The sequence below is a fragment of the Semicossyphus pulcher genome, unplaced genomic scaffold, assembly GCF_022749685.1.
Source record: "Semicossyphus pulcher isolate SPU_LCO1_2020_fin unplaced genomic scaffold, fSemPul1.0.p SCAF_8, whole genome shotgun sequence".
NCBI lineage: Eukaryota > Metazoa > Chordata > Actinopteri > Labriformes > Labridae > Semicossyphus > Semicossyphus pulcher.
Genome location: NW_027211759.1, coordinates 2,687,667 through 2,711,104, shown reverse-complemented (window position 1 = coordinate 2,711,104; position 23,438 = coordinate 2,687,667). Strand labels below are relative to the sequence as shown.

The 23,438-nt window shown below is 42.7% G+C and overlaps 1 protein-coding gene across 2 annotated transcripts in view; it reads right to left on the bottom strand.

Annotated features, from left to right (window-relative positions):
- Nucleotides 1–23,438, bottom strand: part of ptprz1a (protein tyrosine phosphatase receptor type Z1a) — an 89,664-nt gene that overhangs the window by 46,910 nt on the left and 19,316 nt on the right. For both annotated transcript variants that reach the window (XM_069685821.1, XM_069685822.1), the window contains exons 2-3: nt 7,310–7,372; nt 1,928–2,107 (exon numbers count right to left, since the gene is read on the bottom strand). In XM_069685821.1, the coding sequence (XP_069541922.1) occupies nt 1,928–2,107; nt 7,310–7,372 (243 nt within the window). The remainder of the gene's footprint in view (nt 1–1,927; nt 2,108–7,309; nt 7,373–23,438) is intronic.

The following is a 23,438-nucleotide window of genomic DNA, read 5'->3' as shown; positions in this document are numbered from 1 at the left end:
TGAACCTACACTGGGCCCATTGGTGGGCTGATAAAAACAGGTTTAAGTGCTGTTGGCCTGAATCGTGCTCAGATTGTCCACCAAACATCTCCATTAATAAAAGCCTTTGGTGCAGCTGGCGACCGAACAACAACCACAACAGAGTGCTTCTTATTTCGCTGAGAGTCCCGTTGCTAAGAAGCGCTGGACTCGTCTGTTTGGAGCTTTTCGAAAAGGCGAGGCGGGATCCCTCTTGTCTACAATTTCACTTAACAATTATCCTGAATGCACACTGTAGGCTATTGTGTTTCACACCACTTAGAGAGAGGAAATATATAAAAGGCTCTCGATTCTGTCAAATGAAAAACTGGTAACTGTATCCTTTACAATAGGACACAACTGTATGAGAAAAGGAGTTATCACTCGTATCTATGTGGGACGAACAGTCAATAGGAAAGCAGACAGCTGACACTTAAGGGTGGAGGCCAAGGAGGGGAGAAGGAAATGAGGTCAAAATGGCGTTAGATTTAGGAGGCCTGAACTGTTGTTTTACATATTTAAGCAGACATACTAGTCAGCATTTAAAATGATGTTTAACTTGTATTACCAACAAAACAAACCAAAAACTAAGAAAGGAAAGAAGAATTATCGTCTCCCATTACTCACAGGAGTATCCCACCAATATTAACCCATACAGATACGTCAAAGAGCAATACACAATCATGTCTGGGTCATAACATCATTCTGACATGCACACAGCTCTTTCAATCTCCCCTCCTCCTCCTGAGCTGTGTCTGGATGAACTCTCCTGCTGCTTCCAGCTCCTTGAGGCTGACCAGTGCCCAGTGTGATGAGCTGTTAGCTCGGATCAGTACCAGGATTTCTCTGATGGACACCAACTACCAGCTTTCTATTTCAGCTGTGGAGCGCCTGTCCATCTGTCTCAGTTGAGTGGCAGTTTCACTGTATCTTGCAAGTCACACATGGGCTGAAATCTGTCTTACTACAGCGCTAAGAACCCAAAATAAACAGATGTTACTGAGATTTAATGACAATAAACAGGCTGAGAGGATGCTGAAATAACTACATCAGGATGCAGGTTTGTTAAAAGTCTGAATTCATGCTTTGTCGGATCTGTCTGTAAAAGGACAAGCAAACCACTTTTAAAATGCCTGTTTTTTGAATGGTGTTTGGTTGACTATTTCTGATGCGATTTCAGGATGTCAGGAGAATCTCAACACTTGTAGGCGTTCTTGACATGAGTTGCGAGTCATGCAAATGTTCTCACTCGAGTAGACCGAATTCAACTTGTGTCTTTAAAGTCATGTTTTTAGTGTCACCAAGCACAAATTTGCGTCTTTGCACTGACTTTGTATGTAATCGCCTTGTGAAACCTTGTGAAAAAATTTGCTTTGGATTCGAACACAATAATTAAAATGGCTCCTACTGTGCTCCTACTACCATTCAAAAAGTCTTATATGCGTATGGAAACAGGATGTTTTTTCTTTAACCAGGAATAAATGACTTTTGTAAGATGTCAGTGTTTTAAATCTTTCCAGTTGATAATGTCATCTTTCCAGTTTTCATAAAAAAGGTTAATGATGATCGTTGTGTTATTTATGGCCACTTTGGTGAGGCAAACCATTTCCTATTATCACCTTATGAAGTAGCTGCGGCTAACATGCTAGCAACCACAGGAAAACATGATCATCACGTCATGTTCACCATGTTTGTGTCCATTTTAATTCCAATATTTATTTGCTTTCATCTCTGTTTTCGGTCTCCACCACCTCCTTAGGCAAAAATCTGTCTCTCTAGCTGCAAATGCTCCACTTTGTTACTGTTGTTATTTAATATATAAATGTTATGTATATGAAAATATTGATTTTAGTCGCCCTAAAAATACTCCAAATGAACAGTGACCACAGTCCTGTCTTTTTACTCGTACCTGTCTTGCCGTCGTTCTTGATGGTCGTCCTGTCGGTTGTCAGGCTCTCCCAGCCGTCAAACTTCAGCTTCTGGTACTGCAGCTTCACCTGAGCCAGGTTCTCCTCGATGTTGATGGGAGACTGCTTGGCGTTGCTGCAGGACGGGAACTTCTTGGCCCAGTTGTTTTGATTTAATGTTCCTGAAGGGCAGACACAAACAAACTTTCAGATAAAGCTGTTGCTTAATCAACAAGGTGCTAGAGGGAATCTCTGACATCAGTTAGCTTCACAAAAATAACCTATGGAGTCAACCTAGGCGTTTCATAAAAGCACCTGAACGCACCAATAAGAAAGGGTTTTGATAGGCCTCTCTCAGCTGCATGAGTACAGGATGAAGATAACTTCTGAATACATAAATAAAAGCCGTTTTGTGGATAGATGAGTATCTGAGAAACATATGGAACATATGGAATGCTTAACGCTTCCACACGGGACACAAAGCTCATTGCGTGGTTTAATGAAACATAAATGCAATCACCAATATGCATGTTGACTTTATAAAAATATGACCCAAAAGTAAAAGCAAACTACCACAACTGTACACTCCTTCTGCGACCTTTGAACTTGCTTCAAGGTCTCAAAGTTCTCACAACCCCAACGATCACAGAGCTGTCAACTTGTCACGTTTGGTAAAGTGTAATTAAGTGTATTACTTTAAAGAGCAGGCAGGGAACCCCACATGGATTATACAATTATATGACAACTTTTCACTACTTTGACAGCTGTCCAGGTGCATTATCGGTGGGCGCCGGTTCAGCTCAGCAGTTAAAATTGGTGACCATATACAGAGGCTACAGTCTTCAATGCGGCGGCCCCGGGTTCAACTCCTGACCTCGGCCCTTTGCTGCGTGTCATCCCCACTCTCTCTTCCCCATTTCCTCCACTATCCACTGTCCTCTCTCTACAAAAAAAAAGGCATAAAAAGCCAAAAAAAAAAGGGTACATTATCAGCACGGGAGACGGGACGGTACACCTGTACAATCTCATGCAATACGATACGAAACTGTTTGGTTTTTAAGTCTAACATTATGATGCCCATAACATTCTGTTTTTAAAGGTCTTAATAAAGTTATATGTTTTAGTATTGAGCTTACTGTTTGTGTTCTACTGCAAAATATTCTGAGAAGTTTCTAAGACATACCCTCTCTAATATTCCTTTTCTTTTCACTCCATAAAGGTGTACATTTCATAAATTCAGTTTTATTATTTCAACATCTTATTGTATACTTCGTTTTTTTTGTTTATTACACAGCCGTGTCAAATACTTGATTCTGTTAAGTACGGCATTCTGAGGTCCGTTATTTCTTGATAGCAGACTGTTGCTATGAAGAACAGACCGTTGCTAGGCATGAGGCTCTAATCACACAATGCTGAGGACTAAAATCATTTCCAAATCTTTATTTGTATAGTTACATCATCTCCTGATGCTTGTAAAGATTTTTTCTTCTTTAGGTCATAATTTAAAACTTTTCAATCAACTTTTCTCTTCGTTGATTTAACAGCTGCACAGTGAAGAGCGGTAAACGGATTTTAAAGAATAATTCAAATAGAATCTGTTAATAGATTTTGTCAACATAATACACTTTAAGTATATGTGCATAACAACCGTGTAACCATGCAGCTGCTGATAACATTGTCCTCCATTAGCTGGACAAACTGACACAGTGCAGACCTCTCTAACTAATTCTGCAATGACCGCTTACAGGTGTGCTTCTCCGAGAGAGCTAGCTAACAAGCTAACGAGCTAATAGCCTCCAGCTGTTCTGCATCACTCCGGCCTTAACAGTAATATCTGCTCACATTTTTCACTCTCGCAGCTTTCATGAGGTCAAAGGTCAAGATTTTTCAGTGTTCAAGCAGACTTTTCTCAAACAGCCTGCAGCGCTCTGCAAACAACAGCGTCAGGTTTCCTCAAAGACAGAACAGGCGGACATGATGGATCACATAAATACAGTTTGGAAAGTGTTACAACCAGGAATACAAACTATCCCCCACAGGAGAGGCCGTCCATTCACTCCACTGATTTAATCCAGCAGCTCACATTCACGTCAAACTGATCTACAGCCTCGAGCCTTCTTTCGCGCTTTTATTGCAAAAATAATCTGAGCAGTACGTTAAGCTTTGACCAGGACCGCTCTGTGTCCTGCTCGTATATCCTGCTGCTGTGACTGCTGCGTGTTTAGGGAGCAAATTGAGGTGTGTTCACATCTGCAGCTCTGAGACCGACAGAGTCCCATTAAGGAGACGAGACACAGACTGAAAGCTGCACTTTGCCGTCTGTGATTAACAGCAGCAGCTGAGCTGGACGTCCACAGTATAAATAAGTCAAATACAAACTCCATCAGCAACAATGTTTCTCTATATAGTGTTAAACCAGTTAGCTGAATATGTCTTTCTGCTGCCTGGGAGTGTGACGGCCTTATACGCACAGCAGGTGGGGAAGTTGGGGAGGTGAGATAGCAGGAGGAGAAGAAGGAAAAAAAGAAAAAGAAGAAGGAGGAGAAGGAGAAGATAGGGATAGAGGAGGAGGAGGAGAAGCAGAAGAAGGAGACGGACAAGAAGGTGAAGAAGGAACAGAAGGTGGAGAAGAGAAGCAGGAGATGGAGAAGAAGAACAAGAAGAAAGAGGAGAACCAGAAGAAGGAGAAAAAAAATAAAAAGAAGGAGATATAGGAGAAGGAGAAGGAGACGAACAAGAAGAAGAAGGAGGAATAGAAGGAGAAGAAGAGAAGGAGGAGATGGAGAAGACGGAAAAGGAGAAGGAGACATAGGAGGAAGTGATGGAGAAGAAGAACAAGAAGAAAAAGGAGAAAGAGTAAAATAAGAAGAAGGAGTAGGCAAAGAAGAAGAAGAAAAAGAAGAAGACTGGGGAGAATATGAAGAAGAAGGAGAAGACGAAAAAAGAAAAAGAAGGAGATAGAGGAGGAGGAGTAGGAGAAGAAGAAGGAGACAAACAAGAAGAAGAAGGAATGGGAGGAGAAGAAAAAGGAGAAGAAGCGAAGAGGAGGAGGAATTGGAGAAGAAAATGTAGGGGGGGAGCCGGAGAAGAAGAAGGAGAAGAACAAGAAGAAAGAGGAGGAGGCAGAGAAGAAGAAGAAGAAGAAGAAGAAGAAGAATGAATGGGAAGAGAAGACAAAGGAGAAGAAGAAGAGGAAGTGTGGATGGTTTCAGACACAACAAACCGACATCATGGAAGAAGCGTCAAAGAACGCCCACTGTTTCATCTCCTCACGTTGTTTGTGTCGTGGACAAGAAGCTGCACTTAAACACATCAGCATGCTAACAGGGTTACATCCCAAGGTGTGACATACATTCATGTCGCTCCCTTTTTGTCAAACAGCATAAAAGGTTCGTTTTATTCCACCAACAACACTACCCTGTAAAAGTGTGCAAGTTGAAGTACATGGCAAGTGTACAGACTATCATTCAGATAAAATACATGTTAGTCAAAAGGCCGAAGGTGCGCCTCCAACCACATGATCCCTCTACATGACAATACAGGTTAAGACATTTTAATTATGGGTTTAATTATGCTACAGCCAGTGAGCAGATAACAGCAGCTTTTACTTTGTCAATAATCAACTTTGAGTCTGCCTGGAACTGATTTCAATGCCAGTACTTCTCTTACTTTATACTGTTCTGTTCTTTCTGACATTTAGAGCTTCATTTCTTTTTATCAAACCTAAAGCTGCCGTAAAGGAGCGTCTCTGGGACAAAATAACCTCGAAAAAATGTAACTTATCAGTAATTAAATGAACCAGAAAGTTTGTTTTTTGAGTCCTTTTTATTCTGTTCACAGAAAACCTCCCAGATGTTCAGCGTAATGACCTGTCACCTCACACATGTGTGCAGCTATTTCTCTCTTTTGGGCTAATTACGTGTTGTAGTGTCGTTTCTGCCAGCTGGTGTTGTGTTTGTGAGCAGGTACGTCAGAGATCACATGACTCTCTGTCCGCGCTCTGATTGGCTGTTAGAGCTTCCTCCACCAGAGGACAAAGAGCCCAACCAGGTCAGACGGGCTTCTGGGTCAGGACGGAAATTAGCATGTCAATGGAGCGTACACACACGCACGCGCGCACACACAGGCTGTAAACATACCCGACCTTAAACCACAGGCTGAGTTTCCTTTTCTAGTTTGTTACCGTGACTCACGTGAAACACAAACGTTCAAATAAAAAATAAGAAGCTGAAAATCTTTCTCTGCTTTTTTTACTTTGCTCTAAACAAAATAACCTTTAATTTAAAACTTATTATTATTTTAGACAGGGGCATTTTAATTTAAACTTTGTTTGACATTTCAACAACAGTAAAAAGACACTGTAAGCTCCAGGTGGTCCACCGATTAAAAACTAGATCAAATATAAAGAAATGAAATAAAGGCGAACCGTGTCTTTGTGTGTCCAGGTCAGATTGTAAGCAGGATATGAAGAAAATAAAGTTGTGTTAATGTTTTGCAAAGTACATAGACTGTTGTCACCCATCGGATCTGAGGCCTCGAGTTTGGCAAATTAGCTGTCGCCATCTTGATTTTTCTAAATGCTAGAAGTGACCATATTTGGACAGGAGGGCGGAGCTTGAGAGAAGCGAGGGCTAAGCAAACTCCAAAGGCCTGATTCACTACAGGATTGTGCGGCTTTTGCGCCTCCTAAACCTGAGCAAAAACAAAATGCACCCCAGAGTGCACTGAAGAGCAAACAGCGTCTCTGTGCGCCACTGCTGTTTGCGAGTAGACTGCACTGCAGACTTTAAATTACGCTGTGCACCAGTTAAATAAAAGGGCATTAAAGCGAGAGAGCATCATCCGTGATTGGACAGTAAGTTGATCGAGAGGTTTCGTTTTTGTTCCTGTTAATTAAAGAGCTCTCCCCTCAGCTGCAGCACGTGTCGGACAGAAACGCGGTGCTGTCCCCGCCCTGCAGGTGCTGATTGAGCTCAGATTTTGTGCCAGTAGGGCCTCTCAAAACACAAAGGGAGACACGATAAATGTACATCAGACAACGGCATGCTTGATTATTTCACTCTCCGTAAAATGTATTTTTCGTTACTTGTTTTGCGAGATAACTGTTTACTGTCGGACGAGCAACTTGAGAAGCGAGAATGGAGAGAATGAAGAAAGGATTGTTAGCTGAACCTGCACGCACGCCGATGTGAGCTGGGATGGTATTACAGCCGATCGTGTCGCCTCTGTCGTCTCCACACAGACCACTTTCCACAGAAATGCTAGTGGTCAATACTATTTGGACTACAAACCACTTCTGTCACTACATATGCTATCATGTGCTAACAGATCCTGAATTTATATGCAGATGTGTGTTAACAGAGATTAGCTCGTGTGTGACTCACCTGCGTACGACCAGTCGATGTCCTCTGAGAACTTGCGTTGATTCCTGTAAGCGTATCCATCAGCTGTAAGACAGAGAAGAAGAGGAGGGTCATTTAATTACATATCATCTGTTATGTAAGTTGTTGATTGTATGTGTAAATGTTCTTTTGTGTTACCGCTGATTCCTTTAAATCCTTAGTAAACATTTTTACTGCTGAAACACAGGACATATTGACATGTTTCATATCCTCATGTTTGCTTTTCCAAAGTCTGTACAAGCTTCATAATTAGCTGTAATTTGGCCGTTCTGTGCACGACTGCTTTGATTTTTTTTATCTGGATACCTTTTCCTGAGTCACCGCTAAAGGTTGCACTGAACAGCTGCCAAACAAAACCACAAGTACAAACACAAACTTCACGATATCCAGCGGCTGAAAAAGGCCGCAGGCAGTTTGAAACAATCCAACACAAAGCTGCAGAGCATCAGTGACTCACTTCTAATTATCAAAGAGAGCCGGTCGAGCTTCGGTTTGTTTTTGTTGATCTAAATCTCAGCTACTTTAAACAGATTGATTCTGTTTCAACATTAAAACAGAATCCGGATTCTTCCAGTAGTCCTTTAAGTTATATCTATGGGCGACCTGACAGCTCCCTCACAGTGAGTCCAAACCCTCTCTATCGCCCCCTGCTGACTGGCTGCAGTATAGGTCATAAAGGCCACAAGGTAAAGGTGTGTTCTGGGTAGAGGAAGGGGCGGGACGTCAACAAGGTTGAGACACATCGTCCATCTTTATACAGTCATTGGAACCATATACACATATTTGAACCAAGGTGTGCTCCAACCCTTGGGACCACAGGGTTTGTTTGTTCCTAACATCTGATACAAGACACCTGAGCGTTTACTGAAAGAGTCTTTCTACAGATGCCGGCCAACACAACCTCAGATCTGCACGTCTGTAGCACACACGCTCCAGGAACATGTTGTAGCCTGGTTAGCTAACACTTGCTAAAGTTTAGAAAAGAGATGTGTTGCGGGTTAAAGTCAGTTTGCTCTTAATGTTAAAATATGTCCTCAGCAAATTATATTTTGGGCCATTTTTGTACATTTTGGTTAAAAACAATCAGACAGAAACGCCGTAGGAAGCATCAGTCCAAACCCACAGACCCAAAAGGGTTAATTTCCCTCCCTGCCTCACTATGTTCTCTCCATCCTGCTAACTCTCTGGTTCACTCGCGCTCTCAGTCATGTATGTAATGATTTCCTGCGCGGTGTGATGTCAGGAGGTGACATCATTAACCCGAGCGTCTGTGCGGGCATCTGTCACGTTAATGAAGTCAAGTCGACGCCCTGAGGGGCCGTTAGAGAGCGACACCTCATTATCATAACAGAGCGCCGAGGCCCGACCGGGAGACAAAGAGCAGAGGTCACATGACACAGAGAGGAAGCAAAGTGACGTGATGAGGTGTGTGTTTACAAGCACAGAAGAAATGTCGAGAATTCATTGATGGAATTACTTCACAGGCAAAAACATGCACCCATCGGCTGTTTGTCTTGCCTTCAGTTTCTCCCGTAAACTCTGACGTGTAAAAATCCATCCAATAAATTGGGCCAACGAACCAACTGATGGTAGAACCTGGAGGTGTTATTATTTCTCTCTTTAGTTACGAACTTGATCAGCTTTTGGAGGAAGTCAAGATGCTCAAAAACACATGGAAATGTGCAGCTCGTGTTGCTTTGCAGCGCAGACGCAGGTTTCATGACCTCTCTGCTGATTATTGTTTCTTCTTAACATCACTTAAACCTGAAACGCCTCCAAACAAGCGCTGACGAGCCGTTTCAGGGGACCGGCTCTTCGTCTTCTGTTCCGGACGTTTGACGTTAGTTTCTCTGACCGTCTCTGTTGTTCACTCTTCCACTCTTTCGCTGCAAGGTAGGCGCTCATCACATGACATGCCAGCTCCCACAAAAGTAAAGCCCAAACCGTCAGTCGTGTAAACTTAATTGTGGGAAGACAAGATCGTGATCAGAATTAATAGTTGATTAATTTTGCCGCCCTAATCTCACATATGGGTTCAGCAAAAGGGCTCCGTAGTGCCCCCTAGAAGATTTTTACGAAGTTTCAGTCACATATTACAAGTTTTATAACTTTATATCCAAACAAAGGCCACGCCCTGATCGTCAGACGATTTGAATCATCACTTCAGAGGACCAGAAACAGGAAGTCCGGAGGGGCTGAGAGCTGAGCTGCAGCTTATTGACAGGTGCTTGGATCTTGTTCCCAGAGCTCTCCTCCTCCCCAAAACAAAAACAGAGCCTTTGATTAAAACTGGTAAAACACTGAATGAAGCACTTTGAAAACATTATCAGTGTCTCTCTGATGCTATTCGGGAGGGCTGCAGGGGCTGAGAGCCGAGCTGTCGCTAACTTCAGCCCATTATCTGACTAAGATCCTTCATCCGGTTGAATGATAAAGTGAAAAATGACATTGAGGCCATTTAAAACACGAAGAAAGCAGGCAGCTGGAGATGTTTAATGTTCGGCTGATCCCTCTGGCTTATGGGACTTTGATAAGTGCGTCCTACAGGTAAAACATGAGACTCATGTAGGCTGATAAAAAAAGGGAACATAGTCATAAAAGGAGTCTGGTACAGCCCTACTGGAACAACACGAGCCAGATCTTATCCCTGCATCACGCAACATCAGTGTTTGACCTCACTAATGCAAATCCCTACAAGCATGTCCCCGAAATCTGTATGAAAGCCAGTTTCCAAACACGGCAGCAGATCAGCAAACGAACGCCCGACCTCCAGAACACATTTTTCTGACTGTTCCTTCACGTCCACATTCAAACTCAGATATCATAAATCCCTCTGAACGCTTCGAGCCTCCTCTGCAAATTAAGTTTCACGACCCGTGCTGTTTTCAGTTTCGCATTAGTCTGCAGTAAATTAGGAGATGAGGTCTCCTGCTGCGCAGCATTTATTCCCCCTGAGATCTGGATGATAGCCGTCTAATCCAGGATTACATGTTTGTCAATCTGCAGAGGGAAGACGTCGCCTGCAGGTCGACTCCTCGGTACGAAAAACCTCCACACAGGAAGTGAAGTTCTCCTTAAAGCAGGAGTTGTTCAGTAATCTGCCTGCGTTAAACCCGGAGCAGCAGCATTAGATTAAGTGTTTATGAGTAAAGAGGAGATCACTTTGAAAGTTTGGGTGAGATTGGGTTTAAAAACTTCCTGCAGGGGGTTTAATGTACAGAAGACCTGCAGAGGGAGCAGATGGATGACTTTCAAATTAAAAGCAGGATAAAGGTTAAAGTCCACTAAAGACAATATGTCCTGTGCAGAAAATAACATCTTAATAAACCGGTTGTTGTGTGTGTTGAACTGCAGGTTAGGGCCGCATGATATTAGCAAAAACATTTTTCTGCAATATTTCAACTTCCAACGTGTCAGCTCACGTTTATTTGAACACTCCTGGTTGAAACCTCGGACCGAAGACAAACTGTCAATGTGACAAAAAGAGTTTGCAGCAAACCCAACGAGTTTGGTGGGTCTGAAGAGAGCAATGTAACAGCTGTTCCTGTTTTTTCCAAATTTCCAACGTGTCCACTCAAATTAATTTATTCACTAAAGCCGCTTCCCACTTCCCAAAAAACCTGCTAACACTCGGCTTTTTTGCTTAGTGGGAAAGGTTACGATCAGCATTCAGACCCGGTCAGATGACTCTGCAGTAGACCCGGGTAATTATCGCCTCAGCTTCGATCGGCATTGATGGGATCACAAAAACCCGCATCGACACGTTAATCTCCACCCCTCCTGCGACTCCTCGTCTCAGCTACAAATTCCACCCGTCTCCGTCCGAGCAGCGCTCGAACATTGTTCCAAATTTGTCGGACGAGTTTGATAAACAGACTGACTGAGTAATAGATACAATAAAGAGCTAACCACCGTAACATCTTCACTGGTTACTAACCCTGTCTCCAGCGCGTTTGTGACGTCAGACGGTGACGCAGCAGAAAAGAGGCCGACAGGAGGATACTTCACTGGCAATGGGAAAAGAGACAATCGGCATCTATCTGGTCTGAAAAACCTGCGACCCACCAGACTCCATTGACAAAAAAAGTAATTTTACGCTGCAGAACAGGAGTTGCTGCTCTTTCGCTTGCTCTGTTAGGTAACTCATTTAGTTCATTTTGTGTTCTTCTGTGACTTCGGTGTTTGTTTTTGGTGGCGTACTTTGCAATGGAAGACAGACATAAGGGCCTGAGGGGGACTCAACAACATTTAATCACAACACAAAGATGCATAAGAAATATCACAGAAACATGTATTCATGTCTGCTCGTCGGTGGGATACACTCGCCTGCCTGCAGATTGAGTCTCTCCCTCTGAGAGAATAAAGCTTTTCTTGTTCTTCTTCTGTGGTGGAACGTCACAGGAGGGTCCAGTCATCCTTTTTATTTTAGTTAAAGTGTAGAAAGTTTAATCCCTGAATCTAAAGACGGTTCAGATGTAGAAACAGGATTGAAATCCTGCAGAGACGACTTTGAACTTGTGTTTCTGAGGAATAGAGGACTGACGGAGCGCCAAAGTGGAACTAAACCTCCTGATGAGGCACAAGCTCGCCCCCGCCACTTTCCCATGAATCATTGCGTGCCCATACATAGACACTGAAAGAGATTTACTGCGACGCATTCCAGCTGACTTACAGCCGCAGCTCGCTTCCTTCAGAAAGCAGCGATAAAGAAACAATCAGACGTGACATCTTCTCCTGGTCTGGTGGTATAACTCACTCTGCTGCTTTCACTGAACTCCAATGCTCACACTGTGGCGGGGTCACGACCTCTAGTTGAAAGGTCAGAGGGGAGAAGTTCAAGTAATAAGAAGCAGCTTTTATTTCCTCCGCAGTGAGCTGAGGATGTTTCTGAGTCATTGTCACGTCAGGGTGGACGATCCCAGTCTGCTCCAGAGATAAGAACCGGACAACTACTGATCAATCATGGATTTGATGACGCTCTGTCTTCTCCCCTGGCAACACCATTACGACAAAATGTCTTTGTTTATACAAGACATGGAGAGCAAAAGTGGAAGGTGTCGGTCTGGTCCATTTTCTCATGAATAATGTTACATCATTTGTTGAAGCATGAAGTAAAAACACAAACTGTAACTGTAAGAGAAAGAGTTTGTAGCTAAACTAACGGCACCAAAGTCGCTCAAAACACAAATAAACTAACAGATTGAGGCAGAGGTAGACCAACAACCTCCATGTTCTGTGAGGTAAAATTGCTGTTTTTGTTAATGGAGTTTGGTGGCCTTGAAGGCAGCAATGTAACACTGTCTCTAGTTTAAAAAGAAGAGGTTACCATGACAAAAAGCTGTTAAAATAACAATAGGAGCATGTCTGTGGCTAATGTCTGGTGGATAAAAAGTCACAGGATCAGCAGTTATCAGGATTAAACCTCTAAGGCGACGAATGTACAAACTTTAAGTGAAATCCCTCAGTAAGTATCTGTCGACACACAAGTTTCCTAAAAACCAAACTGCTCCTGTGGCTAAAAACTGACAGGCACAAGCTGGTGGACAAACAGACAGACGGAGAGAAGTCAGTCAGTTTCCTCCTCTGTGACCTCGGAGCAGTCAGGTGGGTCAGCACAGACAGGAAGCTGTGCGCTCCGTCCGTGTTAAGGTTGAAATGGAAACCAGACAGTGTAAACAGCATGACATGAAACACCTGTCTGCTGCCTGAACAGCACATCAGCAAGAGTCTATTACAGCCTGCGTGTGTGTGTGTGTGTGTGTGTGTGTGTGTGTGACCAGTTTCCATCAATGTGTGTTTCTGTGGCAACTTGAGAAAGAAAATCTCCCAAAGGCAGGTTGTTTTATTCTGATTACATGTATTTTTAAAGTTGTACTAATACCTAAAAAAAGTGTGTGTGTTCAGGTGCAGTATCCCTCCTTCAATTATCAGCAAGTTTTATTGATCTAATCTTTCTCCTCCACATTCTGCCTGATTTAAGAGACAACGATGTGCAGCAATTTGAAAGTTTTCTGACCTGTGCAATGACCAAACCAGCGCCGCCTGAAGAAGCCCTGCAGCTCAACCCTTTTAAAGCAGCTTTAGATCTGATATCAGAAACACTTTTACCGCTCATATTAATACAATAATTCAGCTCAAAATCAACTAAACTTTTCCCCAAAGTTAACAACATATAGTACAGAGTATAAAAAGACACATGAATGGCATGACAGCTCCCTAAAAGCCAAACCCTCTCTATCGCCCCCTGCTGCAGTATAGCTCATAAAGCCCGCCTCCTCCATGTTAACAGATGGGACATGAGTCAAACTATAAAATCGGAAATACACTATATATCAAACTATTATTATCCCTAAAGAAAATGTGTAAAATGATTGTGTTGTTTGCAGCAGGTGCTTTTGTCTTTCCCGGGTGTTGCTGCGTTGACAAAAGGCACCATCGCACGTCAGATCACAGTGACTCTGACACACTGAGCATCTGCTGCATCACTTTCAATCCATCACTTCCTCGCCGTGCGTCTGATCCTCTCTGCGCTGCAGGACAAACACGACTCCCCGACATGCACACATCAAACGCTGCAGGTTTCAGTTACCGAGCGCAACGGCGTCCTGACAATACCTGACACCTGAGTTGGGTTGGAGACCTTTTGTGTCACTGACTACAGAGAAAACACCTGCTGAGTCTGTCACAGAGGACAGGAAGTGTTACACTCACAGAGCATAGGGAATGTTAAAGCTGTACACAAAACAAGAGCAGATGCTGCAGTGTTCTTTACTCCAAAAAATAAAGTAAACAGAGACACAGTCGAGTCATAGATAATTTAGCTCTTTAGCTAATAACAATATTCTTAATGTTCATTACATTACAGGTTAAGCTAAAGCTAAATTATCAGCTAGCTTCAACAGATCAAAATATTAATTTATATAATTATTTGTCTAGGAGCCAAATACCTGAGACTCCATCAGCCCTTAGCTGCACCTTGTCTTGAGTGCTAATTAGCATATTAACGTGCTTACACACTAAACTAGATGTGTTTTAGCATCCAGTCTTTTGCCTTCATCTCATAGCTCTGCTAATGTTTGTATGCTAACACACTAAACTAAGTCGTGAACAAATATTACACCCACTTAACCGTTAGCATGTTAACATTGTGAGCATCAGCATTTAGCTTGTAGTGCTGCTCACATTAGCATCTTAGTAGCCTACAGTAAACTAAGATATTGAACAGGGCTAACAGTGCAGGTGCTTATCCATCGGGATGTCGGTGTTATGATGCTGATACTAGCATTGAGCGCACTGTTCTGCTAATGTTAGCATGCCATTACACTTAACTAAGATTTTGAACACGGTAGGCTACATTCTGTTAAACCACTAACATAACATTTGAGCTGGTAGTTCTGCTAATGTTAGCATCTAAGCATGTTAACATTTTACCTTGTAGTGCTGCTAACATTAGCAACTTAAACACTTAACTAAGATGTTGAACATGGTAAACTGCTTATCCATAATCAATGTTATGATGCTGATACAAGCAAAAAAACACTGTCAGCATTAGCAAGCTGGCATAAGCAATACGTTTATAGTTTTGCTAATGTTTGTATGCTAACACATTAAACTAAGTTGTGAACATGTTAAACATCGGCTAGCTGATAGTTCTGCTAATGTTAGCATCTTAGCACACTAAATTAAGATGTTGAACGTGGTTAACAGTACACCTGCTTAAACTACAGCATGTTAACATAATCAAAGTTATGATGCTAATGCTAGCATTTAAAGATTGTCAGCATTAGCATACTGGCAAGTTGTGAACATGTTAAACATTACTAAACCGCATGTACATGCTAACACAAGCATTTAGCTCGATGTTATCATGCTAACACACTATACTAAGAAGTGGAACGTGGAAACTTTACACCTGCTTTACCATCAGCATGTTAACATTGTCAGTGTTAGCTTGCTGACATTAGCATTCAGGTCATAGCTCTGCTAATGTTTGCATGCTATCATGCTAAACTAAATACGTTGAACGTTTTTACAAATGTCCTTATAACTCATGACCTACTTCATTATTACTTAGGCCAAAGGCTGAGACATCAAATGGTGTTATACTACAGTAATTATTTCAAACTATCCCAAGAAAAAGTTTTGCGAAAGGAGCAAACCAGGAGTGAAAATGCTGAGGAGACGAATGTAGAGAAGGAAGTGATGGGAGGGTGATGGAGAAGAAAAAGGGGGTTTGTGAGATTCATTGTGAAGACAGAAAACAGAGGGGTTAGTGAAGGGGTGGGGGGTGCTTATGTTCTACTGGAAAAGAGTGAATGAGTAGAATAGATTCTATGGAGAACTCTTGCTCAGCGTCTGTACGGAGAGAAAAAGACCACAACTGTGTCAGTGTGTTTATTCAGCGGAGAGTGGCCGGCTCTGCGCTCCGGTCTGTGGGAGCCCCGCTGCCTCTAGCCGGACGCTGAATAAGAGGATTAGCCGAGCCCTGGGAGAGCCGGGACGTCCACCGGCTGTGGGGGTGAGAACTGGTGCCGATGCCAGAATGTGCGACGACCCCACCCCCCGACACATCCAACAGAATCCCTGCCCCTCTCCTCATGCCAGGGGGGCGAGGGCGCAGGGAGGGTTGGGGCAAGTAATACCAACCGCTCAGACTGGAAAGGGTATGGCAGGTTAATCCGTGCACAGTCTGAGCTTTTATTTCTGTAAGGATCATACTAATGGCACCATCCCAGTGTGATTCGGCCTCTTATAGCTCTAAACCTAAAAATGTATTAAACACAGTCAATTTATCGGTTGATTCCTTCCATTCAGACAGCCACTGGATTCATTTTATACTTTGAAAATCAACTTGCAAAGACTTGAAATTTCCTGAAGCTAAACAAATACAAATGTTTTCCATGTAAAACCTGATATATTTGGTATATTTCAAAGGTACAAAGCCAATTCCCAATTCCCAAAATCCCCTCCAAATGAGGAAACCAACAATGTAACAATGATAGAGCCACCAAGCCTATAACACTGAATTTTAGAGAGATGAATAATATTTTTTTGGGCAAAGTCTTGAAATGTTGTAGCCATTTTGAAACTCAATATTTCTGCTTTAATCAGAGACAGAAGAGTCTGAATCCAACTGCGTTTAGCTAACGTAACCGAATCAAGCTGTAGGACACTACCACTCGACGTTGATCAGTCCAGGCAACTTCTTTTCAATGCAAGTAAAAATAATAATCTGTAATACTTGTTCATTTGGGCCACTTAGAGCGCAAATCTTAGCACTTGTGTACCACCAATATTTACTGGCCTGATCATCAGTCTGACTGGCATTTTGTTTCTCATCATTTCGTTCTGGTGAGGTGATTAAAGGTTAGGAAGGATGTTTTGTTTTATCTGTTTTGGCTGAACCAACAAGTGGCGTGCCCACTGCAGGACGCTGCAGGACGCCTTGTTGAGTGTTGGCAACAAACGTCAAACAAATATGAAGTTAAACCCCTGAAAATCTGTCAGGTCAACTAAAAACTAAAACACAAATGGATTATGTTAAAGCACCAAATGTTTGTTAGAGGAGTATCAACCTACTCTTTACACTTTACTGTTTAAGTCTCCACAGTAGCAACTATGCTAACAAGCTCATGATAAAATGCTTTCATTCTTGTTCTTAGCAGGAACATGTTAGCACTTAAACATGCTAACACTTGCTAACTAGCACAAAACGCAAACTACAGCTGAGTTCTGTTTGGGACCATGAATGGTTGTGCCAAACTTCATGGCGACCCATCTCATAGGTCTTAAGATATTTCACCCAAACCAAAACTGTCGACCTCAAGGTAGCAGGGGAAAAAATGGAGGAATGACCAAAATTACAAGGATTTCTCCTCCATGGACGATGTATTTTAAAGTTTTTGAGAAGTTTTCCATCCCATCCTAAATGACTAAAATAGGCCCTCTGTGTGCTCTAATGGGATTCATGCCAAATGTTAAAGAAGCTTATAAGACTGAAAGTGGCTGTAAAAGATTTACAAAACATATTAAGCAAGCAGGTCAGCAGACAACAAACAAGAGACAAGTTTGGTTTTAGTTGAAGAACCTTTGACTTTGTTGCATAAGCCCCACTTCTTCTCCTTTTAAACAAACCACCGTCCCTCTTCTGTCTTTGTCGTATCATGTTTTAGGCTGTAGGATTCACCTGAGTCGACCTTACAGGCAGCGTTTTCATGCCAAGAGGATCCTCAAGTAAAATGCTTAAGGTCATACTATACATTAATAAGATTTAGGGTTATGAGTTATGACCATTCTTGGAGTGTGAGTCTTTCAGTTCAAGTGAGAGAGCAAGTTCTGGCTGGCAGAAAAACACCCCGAAGGCCTCCGAGCTCAGAGAAAGGGAGGATGAGCCTGAACAGCTGGGGTGTTTTACACTTCAGAGCAAACGAGAGAAAACCTCTGCTGTCATAACATCTCCACCAAAGCTACTGTACAAGTCCTGCTACATGATTCTCTCTTGTATCTGGGCTAGTTTTCCTGTCGCAAACCTCTTATCTTTCCAAGGTACACTGTAAAAACAAGAAAGTAATAATCTCTTGACTGTGTATAAAGATGGACGACATGGGCTCAGTCTGCAGCAGAACAGCTTCTTGTGTCGGTCTGAAGCAGATATTCACGCTGATGGAAAGTTCAATGACTGTAGTGTTAGTGTTAGTTATGTCTCCTCTCGCCGTTCCTCCTCTACTCTGCTACTCAGGAACAGAACGCTGCAGGAGCCCCATTTGTCAACAGAGCTGTCAATCATGAGGCCACGCCCCTTTTTTTACAGCATCAAATAACTAATTAAAAGTAAACTTGTCAGAAAAATGAACACTTGGACATAAATCAGCAGGATAAGAACTAACTATAATGACAGAAACCATGTTTGAGAAAAATGTATTTGACGTGTATTTTGATTTTATACTTTGACTCATGTCCCATCTGTTAACATGGAGGAGGCGGGCTTTATGAGCTATACTGCAGCCGGTCAGCAGGGGGCGACAGAGAGGGTTTGGCTTCACTTTTAGGGAGCCGTCATGTCGGCCATCTTTTATTTAGTCTATTCAAATTAAAAGTTATTTATATGCGTTATCCATACGAGCCTTCAAACCCTGTTATCTTTACATCACTGCTCTTTTCTGCTTTTATTACAGCAGCTATCTTCGTTGTCTCCAGTGTGAGTTGAGAGTAAAGCTTTGAATCTTTGTTGAAACAGAGTTTGACCTCTGCTCAGACAGCAGAGTGATTCATCTAAGTGCTCCTGCTGGATTCATACACAGCAGAACATCTATGAAAAACTAAAAACTCCACTGTAGGACCACCAACAGGAAAATCAAAGCGCCTCGTCACAGCGCCGCGGGCATTAGACAAATAAAAAGTCAGGTCTACCTCAAAACGTAGCGCTGCTGGGAGCGTTAACACGGGGGAGAACTGGCTGTGGAAAACTAAACTCATCAGCCGAACAGAGGCCTCAGGGTGGATGTTTTCTCATCGATCAGCCGCTCTCATCTCTCCCTTTTAACTATAAATGGCAAAGAACAAAAGCTGTGGATTATCTACAGGCCGGGCCCTAAAAGGAGGACCAAACATGAAAGAAGCAGAGCCGCTGGGAGGAGGATTTCACATGTGCACGCCAGGAATGAAGGCAGGAAAACTGACTACAGAAGCTCCACTGAAATGAAAATATGACAAAGTGCTGCAGGAATATCATCTTCAGTGAGTCACATGAGGTAACACTGAGTATCAAATGTTTTACCTCTTTAAAAACTACAAAACTAGTCCAAGGGGAGATCGTGAAAATTAAAGTCACTGACCTAAATATACATCACCTCGCGTACCAAAAATCACTCTATACAGGTACCCACATACCCAGTTTATGCTAACTTAACTAGCGTAACCATTTAAACTCAAACCAAAGTATTTTTTCTACATTCAATCAAGTAGTTTTGGTGTCTAAATATGATCAAACTTTGACTGTTTCAAAACATAAACCAAGTCTTCATCCAGTACAGACATGAAGGTATAAAGACGTGTTGCATGCACTTGGTCGGGGCACTTTGAAACAATCCTGTGGGGTGATATAGAGCCTAGAGCTGGAGGTATATTTACGTACACAACCGTCTGCGTCATGAGTAGAATTGTTCACATACTTGTCTCTGCACTACGCATGTACTGGAGGATACCACTAGAGGGCGCACCAGAGAGCTCAGGCCGAATGCAACTACTGTATGTGCAGGATGTAAACAACATGGAGACACTTGAGCAGGTTACTGTGATGGTCATTCTGAATTCCGAGCTCAGGTGACTGATGAGCGGTGGACAGAACACACCGTCTGCTCCGTCCCCGCTCCGTCTCTCCAACATGTTCCTCCGTGCTCGGACGTAACGCTCCCGGACTTGTTCCCATTTAGTTTTGCAGGTTTCCACGTCGACTTCTAAAACAGAACTTATCTGCCTGCAGCTGTTTGACAGGCATGTTTGTCTCTGTGCAGCGGCAACGACACATCGCACAGATGTGGATCATTGTGGACTCGGTCTATCAGCTTGTCTCCAGAACTTTCTGCCATTGTTGTCCCTGCTGCTGTGTTGACCCTGTCACACCCCCTCTGCCTCTACACTGCCCCTACTGCTAATTTTTGAGGATGTGCACAGACGACGCTCCGAACAGACACAGGGCAGACATCATGAGCATGCAAACACGCCTGATCTGAACCCAGATGACGTCCTATCCCAACCCTGACCTCTTATTAAATTTTGATGAGCATTTCTATTTTAAACGCAGCAGTAACTAAGCTCCACCGTTACGCTGCTAATCTCTTTTGATTTAAATCTGTATTTCTGTTTGGTTTCTTGGCTTAAATTTCTCTGTTTATTTTCAATTAATTTAATGAAATAATTGAGTTTTTTTTGTGCGTACTGGGAAGGTTGTATCATCAAATCTATCCTGCACATCTGCACTTTCTATTCCTGAAAAAGATGGGTAAAATATGTACCTTCAAATCAGAGTATTCAAACATTTTACAGTTTGGAAGTTGTGATTCTTACAGGTTGGACTTGACCTTCTCCTGTCAGTCAACACACTATGTTCTGTGTGTGTGTGTGTGTGTGTGTGTGCGTGTGTGTGTGTGTGTGTGTGTGTGTGTGTGTGTGTGTGTGTGTGTGTGTGTGTTAAATGTCTGTGTGTGGTCACGGTTATAACTTTTAACTGCAGCATAAGGTCTCTGGTTTACATCTTCCATCACCAGCGTCACTGCAGTGAACTGTGATAAGACTGAGCAGCTCTCAGACAGATTTCTATGTGTGTGTGTGTGTGTGTGTGTGTGTGTGTTTGCGTGTGTGTGTTCATGCACTCATGTGTGACCTGTATCTGTAGTCAGAAACAAATGATCTGTCCCGGGGGAGAGCAGATGAATAATGGATCTGACCGTCTACAGTTTCCATCAGCGGCCTCTTTGGGCTGCAGCCAAACACTCTGCAGCCTCCGTGTTAGTTCAGAGTCTGCTCTGTTTTTTTCTGCCTGCTGAACAATAAGCAGATATTACATCCCGTTTAAATCAATCAGTATCAACAAGTGTCATATCTGTCCTCGTGACGTCATGTTCAGTTTACACAGAAGGTGTGGCTGCAGATGAAAGGAGCAGGGAACTTAAAGGGTGCCTTCAGTCCTCCCTTAAAGCTCTACATGTTTACTGTGGGGCGTCACTGGAGCAGGTTTGTCATCTCTTAACGCAGCCCTTCAGTTCATCCTCTGTTTGAAACAAGCCGTTTTGGCTCCTGTCTCTTTAAGAGCCTCCCTCCTCCCTAAAAGCCCACTCTCTTCTGATTGGCCAGCTTAATGAAAAACTTTGGACACCACTTCCTCCTCAAACTGTAAACCTACTAACTAGCTAACTCAGTCTCTTGTTCTTGATTTGAAATGTCAACTTCTTAAATATTCGTACATGTTCGAGAGAGAGAGCAGCATGCAATAAACATGAGAGATTACAGCAGGGCGTCTCTGTCTGCTCAATATTACCTCTTAATTGTTTGGCTTCAAAGTGAATTTAGTCTTTTACTGACAAGCAGCAGTTAAAATGTGTCTATATATCAGTCCCTATATCAGTCCCTCTCAGAAGTTGCAATGTCGCAATTGTGCAAATTTATGTGAATTCAACAAACCCTCACTGCAGCTTTTCCATAAATTTGACCAATCTTCCCCGGCACGCTTTGTCCTGTAAAAACACCTCTGTGATATCATTGATCCCCTGAGGTCTGCAGTGTTTTATAAACATCAGAGGGTTTGTTTACTGCATCTTTAATATCTCTGGAACGCTGCATGCCAGAGACGTACTTCTCTCTCTCATGAGCTTTCTAATGCGGCCTCCAACTACAGCGTCGTTAAAGAGACAGTGAATCCATGATAATAAACTTAACACTCGATGTCTTCTTGTTATTTATCCATGTTTCTGTGTTGAAAACTGTTAGCTGTCCACTGAGCCACTTCCTTATGCCTTGTATTGAGTCTATTGCACAATCAGAGACTGTGTTTCTAACTTTCCACCAACCAGACGTGCCGTTACTGATGTGTGTGTCAGCACTGATCTCAAAGTATTTTTACAGTACGATAGTAATCCCCCCGCTCTCTTATCAGTGCGATATTAGAACATCCATCCATCCATCATCTGAGCAGGATATACTTTTCCTGTGACCAGACTGGAGCCTATCCCAGCTGACATATCGGCATCACGCTTTAATTCTGCCTAAACGCTCGATGATTCCCTAAAAAAGTTTGACGTAATGCTACGAAATAAACTCAGCGTCAGTGTGAGCGCGCACTGCCAGCACAAAGTTATCAACAATTTACAAGTAAAGATTAAAAAATCACAGAAACTCGGGCAGATGAACAGAAGTTTAACAACATTCTCGTCATTTTACCGACTTAACAACATCAAACACGCCGAACATACACTCGTGGCCAAAGCCGACGCTGACCGAGTAACATAAACATCAGTGCAAAACTAGCTTACATATTCATGGACGCACACACGATAAAAAGAGTCAGTCGGTGATCGCTGATGTCTCCGTAGTAGGTGCAGTAAACAAGTCCGGGCATGTCTTCCTCACTGCCATGTTTTGGGGGGATGCTGCATTCAGGTGTGCTCAGAAATGTAAGGGATCAGACACGTGACCTTTTGTACAACGCCTCTTCCATCAAGCGTGAAGAAGGGTGCAAGATGTCTGCGGTTGGCCGTTACAATAGAGTACGTATGATATCAATTCCACTACAGGGGAGACTTGATGTTCTCTGCAATGAAAGGTGAAAAAAAACATGAGCCGAATACATCGGTATCCAAATCAGCAAAAAGGGTTGGAAAATATCGGCATATCGGATATCGGCCTAAAAATCCAGTATCGTGCATCCCTACTTTATCGGAGTGTTTGTCCCAGTCGCTCGCAGTGGATATGTGATGTGCTACACAGAAAAAAACTTGCATCGCAACTTTTTAAAAAGCTGCCACAAAATCAGGCAATTGAGGCAATCACAGAAAAAGCCGTCGAAATCCTGAAGTGACCGAAACATGTTCTCGTCAACAGGTGCACAAAATGTGCATTTGAGGAAAATGAGGAATAAAAGCATAAAAGTTTTAACCTTTGTCATGCTGACCAAAACATATGCTGATTTATTTACATCTTGTTATTTCAAGGCCAAGTTACAACAACCTGCACAGCTGTGAGGGGAACTTCACTTATCATACACATCTGAGTCTGGCTGCAGGTGTAGAGGTCGACCAACCGACCAACATCGCCATGACTAGAGTCACACTGCTAACATAGCAAAGGATTTATCCCATTAGAGCTGCAATGATCAAATATTTTCGGTTCCAGCTTGCTAAATGTGAGGATTTGCGGCTTTTCTTTGTCACATCTAAAAGTAAATGAAGAGTCTTTGGGTTTGGGACTGTTGGCTGGACAAAAGAAGCACCCTGGGCTCTCGGATTTTGTGATCATAACAAATTTGCAAATCCAGATTTCAGCAAAACAACGTTGGACGATTGCAGATGTCCACTCTACGTCTTCTCCCTTTCTTGTATTTCCACCAGCTGTCAGGCCG